General features: G+C 39.6%; 1 protein-coding gene across 6 annotated transcripts in view; it reads right to left on the bottom strand.

Annotated features, from left to right (window-relative positions):
* STK33 (serine/threonine kinase 33) overlaps positions 1-24361 on the bottom strand; it is a 104231-nt gene that overhangs the window by 27950 nt on the left and 51920 nt on the right. For all 6 annotated transcript variants that reach the window (XM_033928904.1, XM_033928907.1, XM_033928905.1 and 3 more), the window contains exons 7-12: positions 20008-20146; positions 19067-19155; positions 17541-17628; positions 13247-13322; positions 7992-8104; positions 1898-1983 (exon numbers count right to left, since the gene is read on the bottom strand). In XM_033928904.1, the coding sequence (XP_033784795.1) occupies positions 1898-1983; positions 7992-8104; positions 13247-13322; positions 17541-17628; positions 19067-19155; positions 20008-20146 (591 nt within the window). The remainder of the gene's footprint in view (positions 1-1897; positions 1984-7991; positions 8105-13246; positions 13323-17540; positions 17629-19066; positions 19156-20007; positions 20147-24361) is intronic.

Here is a 24361-nt window from a genome sequence, read left to right as displayed (position 1 = left end):
GGGCGGAGAATTGGAAATGCCTTTCCAGGTCCTGGAATCTCAAGTACTTCCAATGGTCCAGAAAATGGGAATGTGTAAATAGGCCTCCATCCAATCCCAAGAGGCTAGGAATACCCCCCGGCGCCTCCATCGCAATGTCTGATCATGCAGTTCCATGCGGAAGAGAGGAACTCTCAATGCCGTAATTTACTGACTTCAGGTCCAGAACTGGTCTCTAGTCGACAGAGCCTTTCTTGGACCCTATAACAGGGTTCAAGGACCTAGCAGTCTAAGCTGATCTGAATCCAAGCCTCCCAGAAAGCTGACTTCCTGCCACATATCTGTGGAGGCTCAGTCAGCCTAGTATCACTGAGCTTTCTTGAGGAATGTCGCTGCGCAAGACCTAGAGGCTTGAGGTCTTCTGGTACTACCAAACCTCTGTCTCGATCCTTCATACAATCTCTGAGCTCTGTAATTCAGACAAGATCTCAGAGATCCACAAAAAGTACGTTAACCAGACCCTCTAGAACTCCGAGGTCTGCTGACCAATAAGGTCTTAGGGTGGCGAACTGCCACACTGGCCACAAGCTCATCCAGACCTTCAAAGAGCATCTGTCATTTAAAAGGAAGCCTGCTCAGAGTGGCTTTAGATGCTGAATCCCCCACCCCTTGTCTGATCCAGACCATTCTACTGGCAGAAATGAAATAAGAAGAAAACTTTCTTAATGTCAGAGCATTTTGGCCACATAATCCACTCCTGCCAGAACAAAATGGGAGCATACATCATCTGTTCATGGAATCCGTTGTAACCTAGTATGGGAAGCACGTGCCATGAAGGAGACTGCTACTGCAGCCTTAGTCGCCAGAGCTAAGGCCTCAAATTGTCTTTTAAGAAAAAACACACCCCTCAATCCTGCACATCCTTTAAAATTATCCCTCCTTCACTAGGTAGAGAAGTATGTTAGATAACCTTCACCACCAGTGCATCCACTTTAGGCTACACAAAGAGTTGCTACCCGCAGGGAACTCTCTAGGTGTCCCAATGCTCTTTGAAGTCTGGATGTGAAAGAAAAACGTGATCAGAGACCTGGCACTGCTCATAGCTGAGCACCAAGAAGCTGGGGTCTGCAGGGGTTCTAACTATAATTCCCACAATGAAACCATAATAAACTCCAACAGTGCAGATGACTTAAAACTCTGACGCACTGTGGGGTCCTCCCCCTGGTCAAGGGCTACCACCGCCTCTTGACTAACTGTCTCAGCCAGAGAACCAGAGTCCCCAGGAGTGACTGGTCACTCTGGAACAATAAAGGCATATATTCAGATCCTGAATCCCTCCAGTCTCTACCTGACTGGCTTTCTGGGTCTTGCACATCCTCCTTTTCCAAGAGTAGAGTGCTCTGTGAGGAAAATCCCTCTTGCGCAGCCCTTAGAATGCCCCCGACAGTGCAGGTGAACCCTGATCATTTAGGAATGCTTTCTACTGTATGCTAACAAAGTCTGGGGTAAAACTCTTTGCAGGAGACCCAAAGGACCAGTGTAGGGACTCATCTTAACCTTTTCTTATGCTCTGCAGCAAATACTCTTCTGCATTTTGCAAAATCACTATTTAGAGGCTCCAGAAGGATTTCTTCTCTAAAAAAAGGGCAACTTGCAGTCCCCTGCCCTGGAGATATCAGAGATGGCTAAGCCCATGGCTCCCACCCCTCCTCAGGTGACCTGCGGCACATGGAAAAGGATGCTACTCGGTTAGCTATTCAGCACAAAGCTGACCTGATACAATTAACCCTATAATATAGGGGTAAATCTTCATGAGATTTATACATTTCAGTTAAATTCATAAATTAGATGTTTAAAATTTCTAATTTTTGTATTCTAAAAATACGTACATAGTGAACAAAATCAGTGTTGCACTTACTGTTATCCAGTGGTTGTCAACCAATTCATTAGCTGTAATTCTGTAGGCAGGATTTACTTTCAACAGCTGCTGCAAGGTAAATTTAGCTAAAAGAAAAAAACATTTAAAATGTTTCATTTGTTAGACACCTCTCTTTTTTTTTTTTCTTCAGCTTCTTATTTTAAAATTCAAAGCACTGTTTTGTTGATGCAGTTCTTTTTTTTTTAAATTCTTTATTCATTTTTAATCTTACATCAAGTGTACAAATAATAAAACATTTGAAATTAAATACATCACTTGAATTTCTTTCTAATATAACATCAAATATATAAATTTATTCCCTTCTTAGATTAGTTGGTCTTTAACAGTTCCTTTTTTTGACCGTCAACAGGAGGATACATGTTTTAGTAAAGACATATTAAATGAGTTTGAGAAAAAGGAATTAAATATTTCACTGTTTGCTGAGCTTGTTTTTGTGAATCTTCTTTTTATTTCCTTATAAATGATTAGTCAAATCAATGATATCAGATTTGCTAACAGATGAAAAGACCTCAAAACACCCCCATGTCATATGTTCACTCTAGACACTTTGTATTGGGTTTCAGGATATTATCATAGGTTTTTAAAAACCTTTTTTATGATTCTTCATTATTTTTATTTTTTGGTTATAATTATTGTTTTCAAATATATTTTTGATTATTCGAATTATTCTTTTTGTTGTCATTTCTTTAAACAAAGAGGAACTTATTGTATGTAAATCCAGCCAAGCCTTTCTATATGTTGGTTGACATCGTGATATGAGCAGAATAATGTCAGCTCGTGGGACCATTAGTTCAGTAAAAAAGTTAAGAAGCCAGCTAGGGGAGGTGGGAGGGTTGTGAGAATATCCGCCTTCTGTCTTCGGATAACACCTATTACAGGTAAGTAACTTGTGCTTTATCCCAGGACAAGTAGGCAGCATATTCTCACATGTGTGACCCCCTAGCAGTTAGGATCATGATTGTGAGCCTTGTGGAATCAAAATGGTTGGAGGGAAGTTGGCATCTAAATGGCAAACAAATTTTGTAAAACTACTTGGCCGAACTGACTATTCCTTCGGGAATAATTCTCCAAACAGTAGTGGGATATGAATGTATGAACTGAGAACCAGGTGGCTGCTTTACAAATGTCCTCAATTGAAGTGGAACATAAATGGGTTACTGAAGTTGTCATTGCTCTTACTTTATGTGCAGTGATACAATCTTCCAGCGACAGCCTAGTCTGGGCATAACAAAAGGAGATACCGTTTGCCAGCCATGTAGACATGGCTCTCTTGATGCCTGGAACTCCAAGTTTGTTAAGATCAAATGAGAGGAACAGCTAAGTAGAAATTCTGTGAGGTTTGGTTTGATCCAAATAATAAGCAAGAGTCCGTTTACAGTTAAATGTATGGAGTGCAGCTTCACCAGGGTGAGAATCTTGCCTTGGAAAGAAAACGGGGAGAACTATAGACTGGTTCAGATGAAATTCTGAGACAACACTGGTAAAGAACTTTGGATGAGTGCAAAGAACCACCCTATCCTGGTAGAATGTTTTATAAGGTGGATCTGACTCAAGTGCTTTTAGTTCCCTAAAGTGTGCAGATATGATGCAGATTAGAAAGGCCACTTTCCAAGTCAGAAACTTGAGAGATGAAGTTGAGAGTAGTTCAAACAGAGGTTTCATCAGAGTTGAAAGTATAACATTAAGATCCCAAGGAACTGGAAGAGGCTTAAGTAGTGGTTTGGTATGAAAAAAGCCTTTCATGAATTTGGAAACTAGAGGATATACCGATGATGGCTTTTTATTCAGAAGTGTATTAAAAGCTGTAATAGCGCTGAGGTGTATTCTTACCTTAAGACCAGAGTTAGAGAGATGTAGGAAGTAGTCCAGAACTTATGGGAGAGGACAAGTTATTGGATCCATAGAAACACAAACACAGAAACACAATGACAGATAAAGGCCAAATGGCCCATCCACAGCATCCACTATCTCCTACTCTCTCTAAAAGACCCCACATGCTTATCCCATGCTTTCTTGAATTCAGACACAATCTTTGTCTCCACCACCTCTACTGGAAAACTATTCCACACATCTACCACCCTTACAAAGAATCAACATCAAAGGCGCAGGTTCTAACTCAATCTCTCCTTTTTTTATAAAACGTTTCTTTTCCTTCTTTGGTCCTTTCATTCAGATAATGATTGAAAACAGCTTAACCACAGGATTTATACCAAAAGAATGGAAAGAAGCAATCATCTGTCCAATAATAAAAAATCCTAAAGACTCAATTGCAATTGAGTCAAATTACCGACCTATTGCCAATCTACCATTTATCACTAAATTAATAGAAAAAGTTGTTTTCAATCAGGTAAGCAACTTCGTTGAAAAAATCATACACCACATCTTAATCAGACAGGTTTTAGATCTAATCACTCAACAGAACACTCTACGATAGGTCTTACAACCAACATTCAATATCACTTAGATCACCATAAATCTGTACTTTTGATCTCACTCGATTTATCTGCAGCATTTGACACCATTGACCATTATTTACTCAAGAGACTGTCTTCCATTGGCATCTCTGACCAAGTGCTAAACTGGTTTAAATCATACTTTCAAGATAAGTACATAAGTACATAAGTACATAAGTAGTCGCCTCCGCCGGGGCAGACCAGAGGTCCATCCAGCCCAGCGGTCCGCTCACGCGGCGGCCCATCAGGCATATTGCCTGGTCAGCGGTCCCTGACTAATTTTATTGCCTACCTCTACAGTTATCTCTAAACCTTCCACTGCTCTTATCTGTACCCCTCAATCCCTTTGTCTTCCAGGAACCTATCCAGGTCATCCTTGAAACCCTGTACTGTGCTATTCCTTATCACGGCCTCCGGAAGGGTGTTCCATGTGTCCACCACCCTCTGTGTGAAAAAGTACTTCCTTGCGTTTGTTTTAAACCTGTCCCCCTTCAATTTCATCGAGTGACCCCTTGTTCTTGTGGTTTCTTTCAAATTGAAAAATCTGTCTTTGTCAACCTTTTCGATGCCCCTCAGGATCTTGAAGGTCTCTATCATATCTCCTCTGAGTCTCCGCTTTTCCAGGGAGAACAGCCCCAGCTTCTTCAGTCTGTCAGTGTATGTAAGGTTTTCCATACCCTTAATCAGTTTAGTTGCTCTTCTCTGGACTCCCTCAAGCATTGCCATGTCCTTTTTGAGGTACGGTGACCAGTACTGTACACAGTATTCCAGATGCGGGCGCACCATAGCCCGGTACAGTGGCAGGATGACTTCCTTCGTTCTGGTCGAGATACCCTTCTTAATGATACCTAACATTTGGTTTGCTTTCCTGGAGGCTGTGGCGCATTGTGCCGACGCCTTCAATGTCGTGTCTACCATCACTCCCAAGTCTCTTTCCAGATTACTGACCCCTAGCATTGATCCCCCCATAGGTCAGCTAAAGTTATTTTCAACAATTCATCATCAAATAACTATACAAACTCTTATGGTATCCCTCAAGGTTCAATCTTGTCCCCTCTTTTATTCAATATTTTTTTTTATCACCACTCCTCACCTTAAGTCAATCCATTGGATTCTCCGCTTTTGCCTATGCAGATGACATTCAGCTTTTATATCCATTAAATATTGCTGACTCCAATGAGATAACAAATATAAATAATAAGTTAAAACAAATTAGTCAATGGCTTAAAGACAACATGCTAGCCCTGAACGCAACTAAATCTTCAATAATGTTTTTTCCATAGAAAAAGGATCTTATATTCTCATCACAAATACTCCTGGACAATTTCCCACTGCAAAAAGTGATGACAACGAAAATACTTAGAGTATTATTGGATCAAGAATTCTTTCCATGATCAGATTAGTTCTGTAGTTAAAAACTGTTTTTATAAACTACGTCTCTTTAGATCCTTATCCAAAGTCTTAGAACCAAAAGCACTTAATGTTCTAATTCATTCTTTGGTTATTTCCAGGCTGGACTACTGCAATACATTGTACCACGGCATAACTAAGAAAGAAATAAGGTTACAAATTATACAAAATACAGCAATAAAAATTATTACAAACTCCAAAAAATACGATCATGTCACTCCTCTTCTACGAAAAGCACACTGGCTACCAATTTCACACAGAATAATCTATAAAATTGCATTAATAACCTTCAAAATCCAACAAACCAACACACCAATATTTCTACATCGTTATTTGATACCATACTCTTCAACCAGATCTTTAAGATCAACAGAACAGCATTTGCTAAGTATCCCTTCTTTGAAAATAATAGACACCAAAGAGCTACAATTTTTTCAATCATAGCACCCCAACTTTGGAACAAATTACCAATTTATCTGCGCGGTGAAACCTCTCTAGAAAAATTTAAAAGCACATTAAAAAGCTACCTATTTAAAGATGCATTTGAGTCACAGACAGGTTAATTCTTTTATCAACAATCTCAGGCTCAAATACTTAAATTTAACCAGATCTATATATAGGTCACAACTTCTCCCTTTCACTTTTAGGCCTAGCCTCATTTGTAAAACATTTTCAATTACCCTCCTGATGTTTGTTTTTTCCTTAAATGTTCTTCTACTTTCTTTAAAAAATTGTAGTTCACCCCTCTTCCCTTATGTTTCGCTAATTAATTGTGTACATAGATTGTATGTTTACTTGTATAAATTGTTTTACTTTGTCCGCCCCCCCCCAAAAAAAAAAAAGTTTTATTGTTATACGCATTGAAAATATTTGACACTGTGTTTATATCAAATTTTTAATAAACTTGAAACTTGAACTCTACCCTTCTACTTTGCTATGCCGCATGCTTGGAACAACCTGCCTGGCTCACTACATCAGACTCCGTCTCTGGTGGTATTCAAAGACAAACTAAAAACCTACTTATTTGAAGCTGCATTTAAACACTGACCCAGTGCTGAAATCAGTGCTAGCTATCTACCGGTAGTATCCCTCCCTTGCCTAAATCACCAACCCCAACCAGAGTGAAGGCATCTAAATTTATGATCAAATGCAGAGATTAAGCTGGCTAATTTCTGAAGTCTACTTATCCCTTTGAAAATCTACCCTTTACTTGCTTCTATATTCCACATAATTCTAGCACATGGTGGAAAATGAGAGAGTATGATAGGGATACTTTGAGGTTTGTTTCATAGTACTGAATGATTTGTTCAAAATGAAAAGCTCCGCCATGCGAGCACGCCGGCGGCGGAGTGCCCGAGGTTGGAAGGTCGCACACCTGGGGCAGGAATCCGTAGGGTGGTCAACACCCAAGCACAGGAGGCACCACCGGTGGGGATCGGTGATCGATATCAACCGATCACACCGGGTGCACTTCTTGAAACCCGACAGAGGCCGGGACATGAAAAACAAAAAGGCCGTGAACGATCGAGGTCTCGCGGCCGCGGCAACCGGGAGCCCCCAGCGCTGAACACGAACTTTTTTTTTTTTTTCCGACGAATTGCAATTCGCAAACGGAAGGAAAATAAGAAAAACACACAGCAACTTCGCAAAATAACAAAGCCGCGGTGACAGAAGGCAAATCACACGGAGCAAAAACACGACAGGGCTTCTGGCTCCGCGGAAGAAACAGAACTGAGGACCACGAGTTGGGGATGCGCCCTCTAGTGGAAGGAAAAGGCATGCACATGCGTGGTGCAGCATAGCAAGCTTGAAACTTCAATCAAGTTTGCTTGAAAAGCTGTCCGCGTTGGGGCTCCGTGGATGACGTCACCCACATGTGAGAATATGCTGCCTGCTTGTCCTGGGATAATCCTGTTTAGGAAGTAAATAAAACTGGTTATTTCTTTCCCTTTCCATTTTTGTGACTTGCAAAAATAGGCACAAACAATCAGTATATCTTTGCTAAGTATTGTTTTTTTTTTTTTAAACAAAACAGTAATATTGCTTACTTAGGTCTATTTTGTGATGAAATCAGAAGTCACTGTGACTCACAGAACTAAATTCTATTTCCATTTAGAAGCTATCTTTAGCAATACCTACTGCTTTTGAAAGCTTTCTTTCTTCAGTTGAGTAATATTATATATTTCAGCATAACCTTGATATGTACTTACCAGAATCACTAACATTTTTCCACACTATATCGTTAAAGTCCAGTACTCCCTTTTTAATAAGTTCAAAAAGTTTTTCTTCCGAGTTTCCCATAAAAGGTGGGTCACCACATAATCTAAAAATAAAATAATAAAACTGAAACACTTACATTTTTAAGATTTACTCTGATGGAGCAGAAGTTGTACAGAGCATTATTCTACAAGCTATATTTAAATAATATTAACACTCCATTTTTGCATATATTACAAGAGTACCAGATGGTCTACTATTTTGGGACTGCTTTCGCTTAAGGACTCGATCAGGGGTTTGGATCTTTCATTTTATCCTTTGATTTCCATTTCAGGGAATTTACTACCAAATATTTTGGGGTCCTTTTACTAAAAAACAGTAAAATTTGCAGTCACAGAGCTTAATGCTTAATGATTTGTAACCTAAGACCTCTTACTCGACCCTTGTCCCCCAAGATCTCTTTTGTCATACCTCTGCTTCCTGCTCACTGTACATTTGACCCCTTATATTGTACCTGTTCCCTGCTTACATATATTAATTGTATCTGTATTCGCTGATTGTACTCATTCGCTGATTGTCCAGCCCTTCTTGTTGTAAACCACCTCAAATTACTACGGCTTTGGCAGTATATAAGAAATAAAATTATTATTATTATTATTATTATTAATACGGGACTTTGCATAAGGTAGTTGCAAATTTTATTTATTGAGTACTGGGAGCATTCCTTAAATTTGGAAATATCACATGATAATGTTTGGAGTTAACACTGAAGCATTAGCACCTTCTATTTAGGAGATCGTAAATGGTGGATGCCAACTGCAAAAGTGATGATCAGTGCATGCTATTTGCAATGCACTAATCAAAAATGCCTTCCACACCTATTCTCTGTCCCCAAATACAAATAATAATAATTTATTCTTATATACCGTCATACCAAAAAAAAGTTCTAGGCGGTTCACAACAAACTGGGCAAGTACATAGAATACAGATGAAAAACAACAGATCGGAATAATAGAAACTTAACAATAATGAGCAGAATGCATTTACAATATAATGCAGTAAAATACATTAAAAAATAAAGAGAATGCTGATAAAATACCAGCTTAACAGGCAAAAGAGATGCATATGATACAAATAAAATATCAGCTGAATCTAAACTAATTAACAGTTTTAAAAGAATGCAGTTTAAAAACTCTAGATCATTTATTATTCTATTGTCCATTCATTTTGGCTTTTTGGAAATCGATATGGGGCCAAATAAATTCTTTATTAGAAAATCCGGTGGCTTTATCATATGATACTATTTTATTTGGAATGTCAATGAGGAAAAAAAGTCAAATTTCTACAAAAAATAATGTTATTACTTATTATGACAGGAGTAACCATTCAACAAATTACGTTTAATTGGAAAAATTGGAGTAGACTTAACTACAGTTTCTGGTGGAATTCTCTGTGTCATATATATATAAGATGGAAAGAACGCTAGCTACGCAAAAAGGAATTTTCAATAAATTTCAGGAGGTTTGGGGTCCATTAATAGAATATTGTGATGAGTAAATATCATTTTTCCCTTATTGGTACAATTGTAAAATGAGGGATGGGGAGGGAGGGATTTCTGATCTGATATTAAATGTGTGGAGGGGCATAATCAAAAAAAGCGTCTAAGTCCCCTTTTGGCCTAAGTCCCTAAACGTTCAACCCAGAAGCAGGGAAAGTGTCCATAACCAAAACAAACGTCCATGTTTTGATTATGGCCTTCCTCTGCCTAAATGCCCAATCTCCACTACGTCTAAAAGTACCCCCACAGCATGTCTACACTTTTTAGCCATAATGAAACAAAAACACGCCACAAACGTCCAACAGAAGGGCTTTTAGGCGAAGGAGGAGCTAGTCCTTCGCCTAAAAGCTGGATTCTGTAACCGGTGTCTGTCAAAAACAACACCGGTTACAGAATCCCCCCCACAACAATCCAGGCAGGAGGGTGCCCAAGCCCGCCTGCCATGTCAAACCGCGACCCCCCCCCTCCCGACAACATCGGGGCAAGAGGGAGCTCAAGCCCTCTTGCCCCGCCGACTCCCCGACACGATCGGGGCAAGAGGGAGCTCAAGCCCTCTTGCCCCGCCGACTCCCTGACATGATCAGGGCAAGAGGGAGCCCAAGCCCTCTTGCCCCGCCGACTCCCCAACTCCCCGACAATATCGGGCCAGTAGGGAGCCCAAGCCCTCCTGGCCCTGGCGACCAACCTCCGCTAGTTGTTCGGGCCAGGAGGGAGCCCAAACCCTCCTGGCCACGGCGACCCCCTACCCCCACCCCGCACTACATTACGGGCAGGAGGAATCTCAGGCCCTCCTGCCCTCGACGCAAACCCTCCTCCCCCCAACGACCGCCCCCCCCAAGAACCTCCGACCGGTCCCCCCAGTCAACCCGTGACCCCCCTGGCCGCCCCCCACGACACCCCCACCCCCCTTCCCCGTACCTTTGTTTAGTTGGCCGGACAGACGGGAGCCAAACCCGCCTGTCCGGCAGGCAGCCAACAACGGAATGAGGCCGGATTGGCCCATCCATCCCAAAGCCCCGCCTACTGGTGGGGCCTAAGGCGCCTGGGCCAATATTTCTTCATACCTTCCCATTTTCTTTTCTTCATAGCTAGCTGTTACTTTTATTTTTCTGTATGATAACACTTCATAGCACCATCGCTCAATATTGACATAGTAATTTAAAATGTATTTAGTTCTACAACATAAATGCTTCTGTAGAGTTTATTACAGCATAATGAGGATCAGGTCAGTATTCACAAGCATTTATCCAGAAAATAGCACCTGCTATCCATGGCTGGACCCACAAGTTTTCGCTCTGACGTCAGAGAAAAGGCTTCCAGGTCAGCTAATGTAGCGTGCAAAGAGCCGCTACCGTGCAAAGGGGTGTACACATGAGCAGAGCGAGGCTTGTGCTTATACATATTACACGTATTGATTGCTCTATTAAGGATTGGTAAAATATACATGTTTTAATGTAATATCTAACATGTTTTCTGTTGATTTTACAGAAACTTTTTGTGTTTTGTGACTGCTGCCCCTACATGCAATTGCTAAAACTTGGCCAAGGCGGGCATTTTTAGAATTTATGTATTCTACTTGTTGACTTTCAGGTCTTAGAGAATACATGGCATAAGAATTCCAGACTATACTGACTGTTAAGATTTTTCCATTCAGGAAACCCCTGCTGAATAGCCTGCTTCAGTTGCAACCATTTAAAGCTTTGTGATTTGTTAAGAACATATTTATGTTGCAACTGTGAAAAATCAAGCAGTTTACCATTTAAAATAACATCACCTAGAGTATACCTGCAATAATCCAATGCTTCTATAATCCAATGCTGCAATAATCCAATGCTTCTATACAATTTTAAAACCGCCAACTTGAATCTTGGAGTTTAGACATAAAGATTGAAATGTTGATTTGTGTATTGGGTTTGGAGTTAAATTGCTGACATAACGTAATGTTTTCCATGTATTGATTGAGATCTTTAAGTTCTGTCCCCATACGCCTTATGATGAAGACCACACACCATTTTAGTAGCCTTCCTCTGGACCGACTCCATCCTTTTTATATCTTTTTGAAGGTGCAGCCTCCAGAATTGTACACAATATTCTAAATGAGGTCTCATCAGAGTCTTATACAGGGACATCAATACCTCCTTTTTCCTACTGGTCATACCTCTCCCTATGTGACCTAGCATCCGTCTAGCTTTCGCCATCACCTTTTCAACCTGTTTGGCCATCTTAAGATCATCACATACAATCACACCCAAGTCCCACTCTTCCTTCATACACATAAGTTCTTCACCCCCTAAACTGTACTGTTCCCTCAGGTTTTTGCAGTCCAAATGCATGACCTTGCAATTCTTAGCATTAAATTTTAGCTGCCAAATTTCAGACCATTCTTCAAGCTTCCCTAGGTCTTTCTTCATGTTACTCACACCATCCGGCATGTCTACTCTATTGAAGATTTTGGTACCATCCACAAAGAGGCACATCTTACCCGATAACACTTTGTTTATTGTTATAATATTGTTTATAAAAAAGTTAAAAAGAACAGGCCTAAGAACAGAACCTTGAGGCACACCACTGGTAACATCCCTTTTCCTCAGAGCGATCACCATTGATCACTACCCTCTGTCGCCTTCCCCTCAACCAGTTCTTGACCCAGCCTGTCACTTTGGGACCCATCCCGAGGGCACTCAGTTTATTTATTAGACGTCTGTGTGGAACACTGTCAAAGGCTTTGCTAAAATCTAAATGCACATCTAGCGCACATCCTCTATCCAATTCTCTGGTCACCCAGTCAAAAGCGTATAACTTTTAGGAATGCCCACAATCTGCCCTTGTTCATGATCCCTTTTCAAATTCTGAAATTAGTGCATACTTTTTATAGAATTGTGCTGAGTTGTATGCATAATTTTTAATTAATGACAATTAGCATCGATATGAAGTGCTAATTGATTAATTGGCGCTAATTGGCAATTTAAGTTCTGCGCACCAATTTGTGTAGACAACTTAAGGTGCCATATATAGAATTTGGGGATATGGGAAGAATTGTTTTAAAGAACTGCCTATTTTTGGGCACCAAGAATGCAAGTAAATAGTGAGATATTTTAATCATTTGTGCATGTTAAGGCTCATTTACACATATAAATGACCTGTCATAAAACGTGTTTTTTGCTTGGTGCTTACTTTTACTATGAGGAAGGGTTTGCATGTAGGTGGAGTTTGGGTGAAATGTGAGCAAGTACACACATTGGATTATGAAGTATGATACATTGTATAAATTATTATGGGCCACCGGCAATAGTATTTTATATATATAAAAAAAAGTAGGAGTCTTAAATATGCACCTAAATAGCTTCAATGTGCTATTATTGTTTTAGAGGGGTTCTATGTCATAATAATAACTTTATTCTTGTATACCGCCACACTACACAGTTCTAGGCGGTTCACATCAAAGAAGACTGGACAATGAATATAAATACAAATATTAGGGAAATACAAAGAGTGAAAATGAATCAAGTTACAAATTTATCGAACAGATAGGTTTTCATCAGCTTTCTGAAAGAATAATAAGACTGAGCTTGAGTACCATGGTCTCTCTGGCTAAAGTGAGCTGGTAACACCACCAGCCCTCAAAGCCTCAAAGTATGTTTACTATGAGTAATGGTTCACATTAAGTTGAAAATTATATAAACTACTTACAGCATGTACATAATGACACCTATGCTCCAAATGTCACATTGTTGGCTATAGTCATGGGCATTGATAACTTCTGGAGCTGCCAACCAAGCAGAAACAATAATATTAATAATACAAGTATTACTTTTAAATATTTAAACACAGAATAAAAAACTTGCTGGTGTGGAATAATATATATATATTCAACAAAGAAAAAATAAGAATCAATATTTAAACAAATAATATACAGGCTTTAAGAATTTATGTTGTTCGATCTTTACCTTTCATTTGGCACCTAAAGGAAATAGCATTCATTGTCTCACTAACCCCCTCCTTTACAAAGTTGCGTTAGTGGGGGGTAAATATGGAGTAGTGATATTTTTCTTTTAAAACCTGAACTACACTACATAAAAACATAAAAAAATTAAGGCAGATAAAGACCTTATGACTTATTTAGTCTGTCTAACTATGCCATAAGCAAAATTACAATAAGCAACATTACAATATTACTATGGAAAATACAAGAAACCTTAAGTAAGACCAGAATAACGAAAAGAACTAAAAAGAACAAGGAATTCTTGAGCAAGTTCATTATTTGGGGGTAGTGTGAAAGGAGAATAGTGGAGATTTATCTACATCCAAAAAAATATAGTATCAGTCACCATACATTTTTAGGGTGCTTGTGATTCAAACTACAGGAGTCTAACCAGACATTGCAAAAGAATTGTTAGAAAAAACACCAACAACTGCCATGGTTCATTTAAAAAACAAAACAAAACCCAAAAACATGTCTAGCACCTTTATATACAACACCACATTTGCAAGAATATGGAGAAATTAGACCTTACCTGCTAATTTTATTTCCTTGAGTTGCTCCAGTCCAGTTTAGAAGTTTGAGTTTGCCTTCTCCTGCCAGCAGATAGAGACTGAGAACCTTTGAAGTAGTGTCATCATCTTTAAGTGTCCTGTGCAACCACTCACTACTGAATATTTCAATAACATTGCAGAACTAGCACTATAAAATCCAAATATCACAGGAACACCAAATAACCATCATAAACTGAACTCAAAAACTGGGAGCAGAACTAAAGCTACAGTTCAGTTTTAGAGCCTAAAGTGCAATACTGGAGCACTTGACAAATACACAGAATTCTTCCCCTACTTAACAGGAATGGGTTCTAGACTGGAGGGACCCAAGGGAAAGAAAATTAGCAGGTAAGGTCTAATTTTTCCTTATCCTTGCAAATATGGCGTTGTAATTTGGGAAGTAGCAAGCCAGAATAAGTTATAAGACGATATCCTGGTCCTCCTCGAGACCGACGCAAACCTCACCAATCTCGCAGCAAACATCTCTTCATGCATAACCAACCTTCAATCTTGGGCCCTCGCTGTACAAATGAAACTGAACGAGTCCAAAACCAAACTACTTTGGCTTGGCCCTAAACTTGATCATCTACCCACTTCCATCCCACTGCCCACAGGCTCCTCTCTACAACTGGAGTTCTCTAGCAAAGTCCTGGGCATCACCATAGATTCCTCGCTATCCTTCAACGACCACCTCAATTCCCTGATAAAAAAATGCTTTTACAGCCTTCACATGCTGAGGAAAGTGAGGTCCTGCTTCCACCAAAAACACTTTGCCGTGCTCGTACAGTCCATCATCCTCTCCAGATTGGACTATTGCAATTCCATTTACCTTAGCTTAACAAAGAAAAGCCTCCACAGACTCCAACTAATCCAGAACACAGCGGCCAAACTTATCTTCTCAAAAAGTAAATTTGACCATGTCTCTCCGCTCCTGTCCAAGCTCCACTGGCTTCCTGTCATCTCCAGGGTCCACTTTAAATGTGCCTGCTTAATCTTCAAGATCCTCCACGGTATCCTTCCACCTCTTATTCCTCTATCCTGGAATTCCTCAAATCCATTCTTCACTAGATCCACGCAAAAACTAAAATTATCCCTCCCCTCCTTAAAAGGTATCTCCCTCGTTGGTAAACTCGGTTCCTCCCTCCACTTCAGAATCGCTCAGTTATGGAATAGTTTCCCTTCCCCTCTCCGCAACTTGAGCTCCCTTCTACCATTCCGTAAGCTTCTGAAGACCTGGCTCTTCTCCAAAACGTAACCTCATCCCCTCCCTAGTATTATCACACCTAACCTCTCTTCTTACCTACTTCTATAAATCTACTGGAGTTCCGTTCCTTCACTAACCATGTAAACCGTGTCGAGCTCCACCTGTGGAGATGTTGCGGTATATAAACCCAAGATTTAGTTTAGTTTAGTTTAAGTGAAAATCAGACAGACCCCAAAAATTGTATCATGCACTGTCTGTATATCTAATATGTAATATCTCACAAAGGAGCTGAGCCATGATCAGGTGACCACCTTATAAATGTCCTGTGGTAAAATCAGGCAATGCTGTGCCAAAAAGGAAGCTTGCCCTCTGGTAGAATGAACCCTTAAATACTACAAGGACTGGGTGCTCCTGTAAAACATAAGTGGAAGCCATCACCACTTTAATTCAGTAGGCCACCAAAGCCTTTGAGGTTGTCTCTCCTTCCCTGGCTCTACCAAACAAAATAAATAGCCTATTTGGTCAACAAAATTCTTCCATCCTCATATCTAACCAAGGAAGACAATTTTACTCATCTGTCCCTCAATGACCTTCCATCTACTGAATGGTTCAACTCAGCAGTGGCCATAGAAAGAAAACATACAGCAACCCCTCCCAAGGTCTCACCCCACTCTATACATCTATACCTGCCACTCAGTGATCTTTTTCAACTGAAAATCTTGGAAACTTTTGTGTTAACACTTGGTGCCATGATATATATATATATATATTTTTTTTTTAATATTTATTTATTAACTTTTCATTCTTACAGAAATTGAATCACACATAATATAATTAAATATTACATGACATTTTTAGTTACATTCAATATATCATATCATAAATAATAAATCCCTCCCCTTTATTTCCCAATTCTGATGTCCAAAAATTATACATATCCCACCCTAACCCTATATAACTACTGGCAATGTGCTAAGAAATCTGATCATTAGAATATTTAGTCAATGGTTCCCAAATTTTCTTAAAATTGTGAAGATTCCCTTGTTGTAACGCTAATACTTTTTCCATTTTGTATATATGACAAACAGAGTTCCACCAGAATGTATAATTTAATTTGGTATAGTCCTTCCAATTTTGAGTAATTTGTTGCATGGCCATGATATTACAGGAGTTCCCCAATGCTAGTGAAAACCTCATCCACTAGATCCTCTCTACTTGATCCACAGTGTGCCTGCTCAAATAAATCACTTGGATATTCTCCACTCCAGTCAGAGGCCACAAACAAATGTAAAAGGTTGCTCTCCACCCAGGCCTTGTGTATCTTCATCTCCTCTGCTACTCCTGACTCTTGGTTCTCCCTGTCTATTCACATAGTAACTGCTTTGCACTACTTTGTCTTATATCATTTGACTAAAGGCAGAAAAATACTACCAAAGTAATGCCCTGTTCCTGGTTGGCTGAAGAGCCTATAAATCAAAAATCTCTGTCTTGGGGTGGACGAGAGGGAATTAAATTAACACAAGAGCCTTTCCTCACCAGCTATTTGTGCCCTAATCTGATATTATGCCTTGAAATGCAACCTAAAACACTTAGGGATCTGCTAAGCTATCATATCACAGGGTAGTCAGAGACACCTGCCTGGAAGCTGCTATAGCTCAATAAGTAAAAGCCCTGTGTTCATCTTCCAGAGATCATGGGTTTGAATCCCAACCCGCTCCCCCAGCACATATTTTTAATTGTGGCATTCCACCTTGCAGGTGCGCCTTGATGATCTCACAATGAGGTCACCATTGTGCAGCTGCAAACCTTCATTTGCAATGAAGTAGAAGCCATGCTAAGGTCTGTATCTGGTTTTTTAATGGTTTTAACCTTTTGTAAATAAAGTTATGTATGCAATCTATATATTTTTGTCATGTGCTTTATTTGCTGAATCCACCTGTTTCAAGAATGACCTCATTGGAGCAATCTTTAGTGAGAAAAAGGAGTAGCTTTTTAGCAAGAAACATAAAACTGTTTTTTTCATGTGCTGTGCTTCAGTTAATTTCAATAAAAACTGTTCTTTACAAGATCTGCTTTTTTGCTCGTTTCCACATTGGTTTTAGTGGATCATTTGCCTTATTGCTTTCTTACTCATACAATGCAAAAGTAGAATTATGTTCTGGTCTTTCAAGAGCTTAGTCTTTGAACTATATTAACCAGTCTATTCCTTTGTGAAAGCTTTTCTTAAGATATGATCATTGTTCTTACCCATGTAAATAGGAGTCCCACAGGTAGCTTGCAGCATACTTTCACTGCCAACACCACCCTTCCTCACTGCTAAACCAAAATCAGTTACCTAGAGAAAGTACCACAGTATAAAACTTCTCAGTCATATAACAAGTTTCACACAATTATTGTAACACAAATCTTACAGCTTTCAATGCTGACAACTACTTACTATACATAGGGCCCCTATGACAAAGCCATTCTTCCATGGCAAATACATTGAAGCCCATAAGAACTAAATGGGCTTTGGTACATTTGCTAAAGGAGAATGACTACTACGGCTTTGTAAAAGGAGCACATAGATAGGGTGTAATTTTATAAAGGGCACCTGGGCAAAAATTACAAAAAAGGCACCTAGCAGACACCTACGGTATATACATTCATAAAATGTGATTATTGTCAGCCTTACATTAAAAGATTACAATCATCTCTGGAAAAAGGTAACTTATGGGAAGATTTATCAATGTGTGCTACTGTTAAGATGGGTTATTTTATCACAAGTTGTGTTATTTTAGCACATAGACCCATTTTATGCCTGGCTGGGCTGGAACTTCCTCTCCGACGGCAGAATTGACATCGGGGAGAGGAATGCTGGTCGGCCCGATGCAGAGAGAGCTTGGGGCGGCGGCGGCTTTGAGGCCTGTTACCTGATGGCGGCGGCAGTGGCTTGGGGGAGGGCAGGGAGAAAGAAAGAAAGGGGGCAGGCAGGGAGACAGAAAGAAAGAAGGGAAACAGAAAAAAAGAAAGAAAGGGCAGGGAGAGAGGAAGAAAAAGTTAGGGGAGGGAATGATGTTTGGAGGAGAGGAAGCATACAGGCTGAAAGAAGGGAAGAAAGATTGGATGCACAGTCAGAAGAAGAAAGTGCAACCAGAGACTCGTGAAACCACCAGACAACAAAGGTAGGAAAAATGATTTTATTTTCAATTTAGTGATCAAAATGTGTGTGAATTTATATCTGCTGTCTATATTTTCACTATGGCCCTCTTTTACTAAACCGCAATAGCGGTTTTTAGCACAGGGAGCCTATGAGCTGCTCCCTGTGCTAAAAACTGCTATTGTGGTTTAGTAAAAAGGGAGGGGGGTATATTTGTCTATTTTTGTATGGTTGTTACTGAGGTGACAGTGCATAGAGACATCTGCCTTGACCTCTTTGAAGAAACCCCGGAATAGGAATGATAATTAACATTTTCTCTGCGTACAGTGTGCTTTGTGGTTTTTTTTTATTTTATTGTTGGTAGATCATTTTGACTTGGTCATTTTAAAAGTAGCGTGCAAGCCCAAAAAGTGTGGGAACCCCTGGTCAAGAGCAAAAGAGAGAAGGTGAAGATATTCTAGAGAGAGCGATCACAAATATATATAAATCATGCATGTAAGCACAGATATTCAGCACTTGAACATATCAAATATAAACTTGACTCGGACTATAATTTCTTAACTTCTTCCAACCCCTCCCTGAATATGTTTTTCCAACTATGCTGTGTTAAGAGTAAATGTAATATGCTGCTTACCTTTATGTTTAATTCCGATGACTCAGCACTGTCTTCTTCACTGTTTTTAATTAAAATATTTTCCAGTTTTAGATCTCTATGAACTATATCTGTAATGAAAAATAATCCCCTCATATTATTCATGCCATTTAAAATATTTCAGTAAAATGCAGTGCTTTGTTCTGGTTTGTTGAAATGTTGTCCCACAGAGGTGGCATCCTGACTGGCATTAAAGTTTTTAATATGGTACCTGTCTAAATTAATTCTAGTTTTTAGCATCTGGCTTGTTTCTCCAATGTAGCACCCTTCTCTACATTTTTTGCATTGAATGATATGTACCACATTGGAAGATGAGCATATGAAAGATTCCTTTATGTGAGAGATTACGGGGTCCTGTGCCATTCTCTTCTTTATGAGTTTGTGTTGGGAGTGTGTTTTTCTCCAGTTTTTGTTTTAAATTAGGTGGCTGCCTGAAGGCCAGCATGGGTGGAGCTGGAAATATTTCTTTCAGTAATTCATGCTCCTTGAGTAGTAGCTGTAGTCTTTTATAATCAAACAATGCACTTAGTCCAATAAAAAAAGGTATTATCTTTATTCTATTTGTTTTGTTTTATTTCTTTTAATTCTATATACTCTAGTATATGAGTGATAACTTACAAATTTGGATACATTACTTTCATTGTAGATATATACGTATATAAGAGTGTGAGCATAAATCTGGACACAGAACCACTTCTCTGTGCACTCAAGGCTATATGAATATATACAATGTACACTCAAACACCTATATTATACACATACCCCACTGCATACTGCTTCACTTATTTCACAGGTCAACAATATGCATTCGGGTGACACATACAGAACTCTCGGTCACATTAATATTTCAACAGGTGTGACTTAGAACATGTGATTAGCACTTCAGTCATAGGACACATAAAAATTAATAAAACTTTTTTTACCCTTTTTATGAAGGTATGCTATTGCTGATGCCAGACTGCCAATGATGTGTCTTGTTTCATTTTCTGATAAATGTTTTTTCCTCTGAAGAATTTCTTTCAGTTCTCCACCCTCACACAGCTCCATTACAAGGTACATCCGCTGATAACAGAAAACAACCCGAAATAATAACATATATTATTTTTTTTTTTTTGTAAATTGTTTATTAGTAATTTTTCAAATATACAAAACAAAAACACAGAGGTTAAGCAAACAGATATCTACAATGTCACATTTTCTCCAACCCCTTCCCCCCAGAAAGTAAAAAGATAAAGTTGTACTTGATTCTTCAGCACAATGCAAACAAAAATCATATAAATCAAAATAAACCCCCCCCCCCTAACCCACCCCAAAATCAGCTTTCACATAGGGTTACACAAATGTAGCTAAACACTCAGATCATGAAGGACATTCACACCACCGAATATAAGGATTCCACACCTTAAAAAAGGGTGTAAGACGAGATTTTGTCAATGCCGTCAATTTAGACATACGAAAAATAAAATCTATTTTTCGTAATAAGTGTAGTCGACCTGGGGGAAAGGCCTGTTTCCAATATGCCGCTAACAAAAGACGAGCAGCAGTAAAAATATAACAAACCAGTTTATGTGTATTAGAAGACAATGGAGCCAAAGGTAGATGTAAAAGAGCACTACCCATAGCTCGAGAAATCGTGGTATGTAAAATATCAGATAACAATTCAAATACCATATCCCAATATGGGACTACCTTCGGACAATCCCACCAGATATGAAGGAAGGTACCCAAACAACCACAGCGCCTCCAACATAAATTAGATACTTGAGGATACATAAGATGAAGACGCTGGGGTGTTAGGTACCATTGATAAAGCATCTTATATCCATTTTCCACCAAAGAGCTGGCTATAGAAACTCGAAGCAGGCGACTAAACACCCGCTCCCATTTAATAATCGGTGGCGCCGGTCGTAAAAGTCCCTCCCAAAGAGATAGATATTTTACCGGGGAAGCTTGTTGTTGAATAAGAGCTTTATAGAATCTAGTAATACACCCCTTACCACTACTACCCATAATTGCCCATTCTAGGGTGGTTTCTTCCAAACCAATATCATCAAGAGCCCTGCGCCTAATAAAATCTATTGCTTGAAGATAGCGAAAATAGTCAGTCGGCAACAAATCATAAGCTTCCCTCAATTCCAAAAATGATAATAATCGCCCCTCTTCCACAAAATCTCCCAAATCCATAAGACCCATTTGAGCCCAAACCCGAAAACGACAATCAGATCTTCCCGGTGCAAAACCCCACGCAACCCACAACGGGGTACTACGAAAATACAATCTAGAGGGGAAAAACCTATTACGCAACCTAATCCACATCACAAACGTATGTTGCAAAAAAGGGTTAGCCCCCTTAAACAATTGTCGAGCCTCTTCCACTTTCAACCAAGGGATCACCCGACAAAGCTCTTCCGATCCCAAAATTTTTTCCCCTCGAACCCAGCTTTTTGATCTATCCTTACACCAACTCAAAAAAGACTTCAGTTGAGCAGCCTCATAATAACGCCTCAAACAGGGTACAGCCATACCCCCCTGAGAGCGGAATTGATACAACACATTCCTAGGCACCCGTGGGGGTCGACTCTTCCAAATGTATTTAAAAATTTTTCTAGCCACCCCACGAAAGAAAGCAGCAGACAAAGGAATGGGTAAAGCCTGGAAAAGATAAAGTAGCTTCGGCAATACCATCATCTTTACACTTTGTATGCGACCAAACCATGATAAGGAGACATTCTCCCATCTATCCAAATCAACCCAAAGAGATTGTAAAATCGCTGGATAATTAACTTCAAACAAAGAGCAAAGCCGCGCTGGCACATTGATTCCTAAATAACGTATAAATTTAGATGCCCATTTAAAAGAATAAGTAGCTTTCAAAAAAGCACAATCCCTTGGATGTACTGACAAATTCAATATCTCAGACTTATCCATGTTGGTCCGAAATCCAGATACATCGCCATAGGCAGACAATTCACCTATAATACCCGGGAGAGTAACACAGGGATCAGTTACAGTAAAAATAACATCATCAGCAAACATCAATAACTTTGTGGAAAGTCCATTACAAACCATGCCATGAATATTCTGCTGGGCTCGAACATGAGAAGCAAACGGCTCCATTACCAACGCAAAAAGTAGTGGCGAAAGCGCACAACCTTGTCTTGTTCCTCTGGCTAACTGAAAGGAATCTGTATACCCCCCATTAATCCGGAGAGCTGCTAAAGGCTTAGTATATAGAATCTGAATCCACATAAAAAACTGTCCTCTAATTCCCATAGCTGATAAAGTGCTCAACAAAAATGGCCACGACACCCTATCAAAGGCCTTTTCCGCGTCAGCACTCAACAGCAGTGCTGGCATCTTTTCATGTTGTACAAACCAAATCAAATGAAGCAATCTACGAATATTATCATATGTTTGCCTCCCCGCAATAAAACCCGCTTGGTCATCTTGTACTAAATAAGTCATATAACATTGCAACCTACGAGCCAATATTTTTGTGAAAATTTTGTAATCAGTGTCTAACAGTGAAATTGGACGATATGATCCACAAAGCATAGAATTTTTTCCCGGTTTCAAAATAAGTGTTATACCCGCCAATCTCCACGAATGAGGCAACTCCTTACCCATTTCCAAACTATTAAAGGCTCGAGTAAGAGGGCCTACAAGCAAATGACTAAAACATTTATAAAATCTATTCGTAAAGCCATCTAATCCAGGTGCTTTCCCATAAGCCAAAGTAGAAATTGCCCATTGAGTTTCAGCTTCCGAAATAGGGGCTGACAGACACTCTGCTTCTTCAGTTGTCAATTTAGGAAGCTGTGTCTGTGCCAAATAATTATCAATTTGAACTTGAGATACATCTTGTTCAGGAGTATATAAATGTTGATAAAATGAAAGGAAAGCACCTGCAATAGATTCCGGCGTATAACAGTCTGAACCATCAGTGGCTGTCACCTTAGTAATCACATTCCTCAATTTTTGAGCTTTCAACTTATAAGCCAACTGACGGCTCGCCCTATTACCATATTCAAAATGTTTTTGTTGGACCGATTGTAATTGGTCCGATAATTCGTCCAATTGCATCATCTGAAGTTCTTTTCGCACCTTATCTAGACGCGTCAGCAAAGCAGATGAAAGTTCCCGCTTATGCTTTTCTTCTAGATAATGCAATTGTTGGCGCAAAGCTTCCTGTTTTCGCCCGCGTTCTCGCCGTCGATGTACTCCAATAGAAATAATATTACCACGTAAAACTGCCTTCATACCTTCCCAAAATATCAAAGGAGAAATCTCATCACTAGTATTAAACTGAATATAATCCTTCAAATTCTGTTCTATTCGAGACACTATTATAGGATCCGTCAATAGGCTATCACAAAATCGCCAGAACCGCCGCCCAAAGGAAGCCATATGAGGATGTAAAATAAAATATACCGCAGCATGATCTGACCACACACGCTGAGCAATTCCCACATCCGACACCTGGGAAAGTAAAGCCTTATCAATACCCCAAAAATCAATACGAGAATATGAATCATGTACTGTTGAAAAATAAGTATAATCTTTGGTAGTTGGATATAGATGTCTCCAAGGATCAATCAAATCCCAGGTCATAAAGAAAGAGTGCAATTGCTTTCTATCAGATTTTCCATAATGAATCGACTGTGACGAATTATCCAGTCCCACATCGTAAGTCAAATTAAAATCCCCCCCTACTAATAAAGAACCCTCAACAACCCCTCGCAACACCTGATCTAAAGTTACCAAAAAATCTTTTTGCTCAGAGTTAGGAGCATAAATATTACAAAAAGTATATAGCACCTGCTGCAATTCAACTTTCAAAATCAAATAACGACCCTTCGGGTCTCGTATCACCTGTTTAATCTGAGGATCAAGGTGCTTTGCAAAAAGAATCCCTACTCCATGTTTTTTAGACCCCTCCTCATTTGAAGCAAAATATATATGGGGATAACGAGGATGTTTCACTAGCGATTCATATTGAGGTTTAAGATGGGTCTCCTGAAAGAAACCCACCCCAGCCTTCAACCTATCAGCCTCTTTAAAAAGCAATTGCCTCTTTCGAGGTACATTCAGACCCCGTACATTTAACGTAAAGAAACTAATACCTTCAGGAGCCATTCATTCAAACATACCCACACGCAACCATACTCCCGCAAACAACCCTTCACAACCCAGAATAACAAACCCCATTGTAGAAACCAGCAGCAGAAAAGAAAAAACCCCTTCTCCATTCCCCCCCCCCACTTCCCTCCCCTCCCA

The sequence above is a fragment of the Geotrypetes seraphini genome, chromosome 19 (assembly GCF_902459505.1).
Source record: "Geotrypetes seraphini chromosome 19, aGeoSer1.1, whole genome shotgun sequence".
NCBI lineage: Eukaryota > Metazoa > Chordata > Amphibia > Gymnophiona > Dermophiidae > Geotrypetes > Geotrypetes seraphini.
Note: the sequence above shows the minus strand (reverse complement) of the source record. Positions and strands in the feature narration are given on the sequence as shown.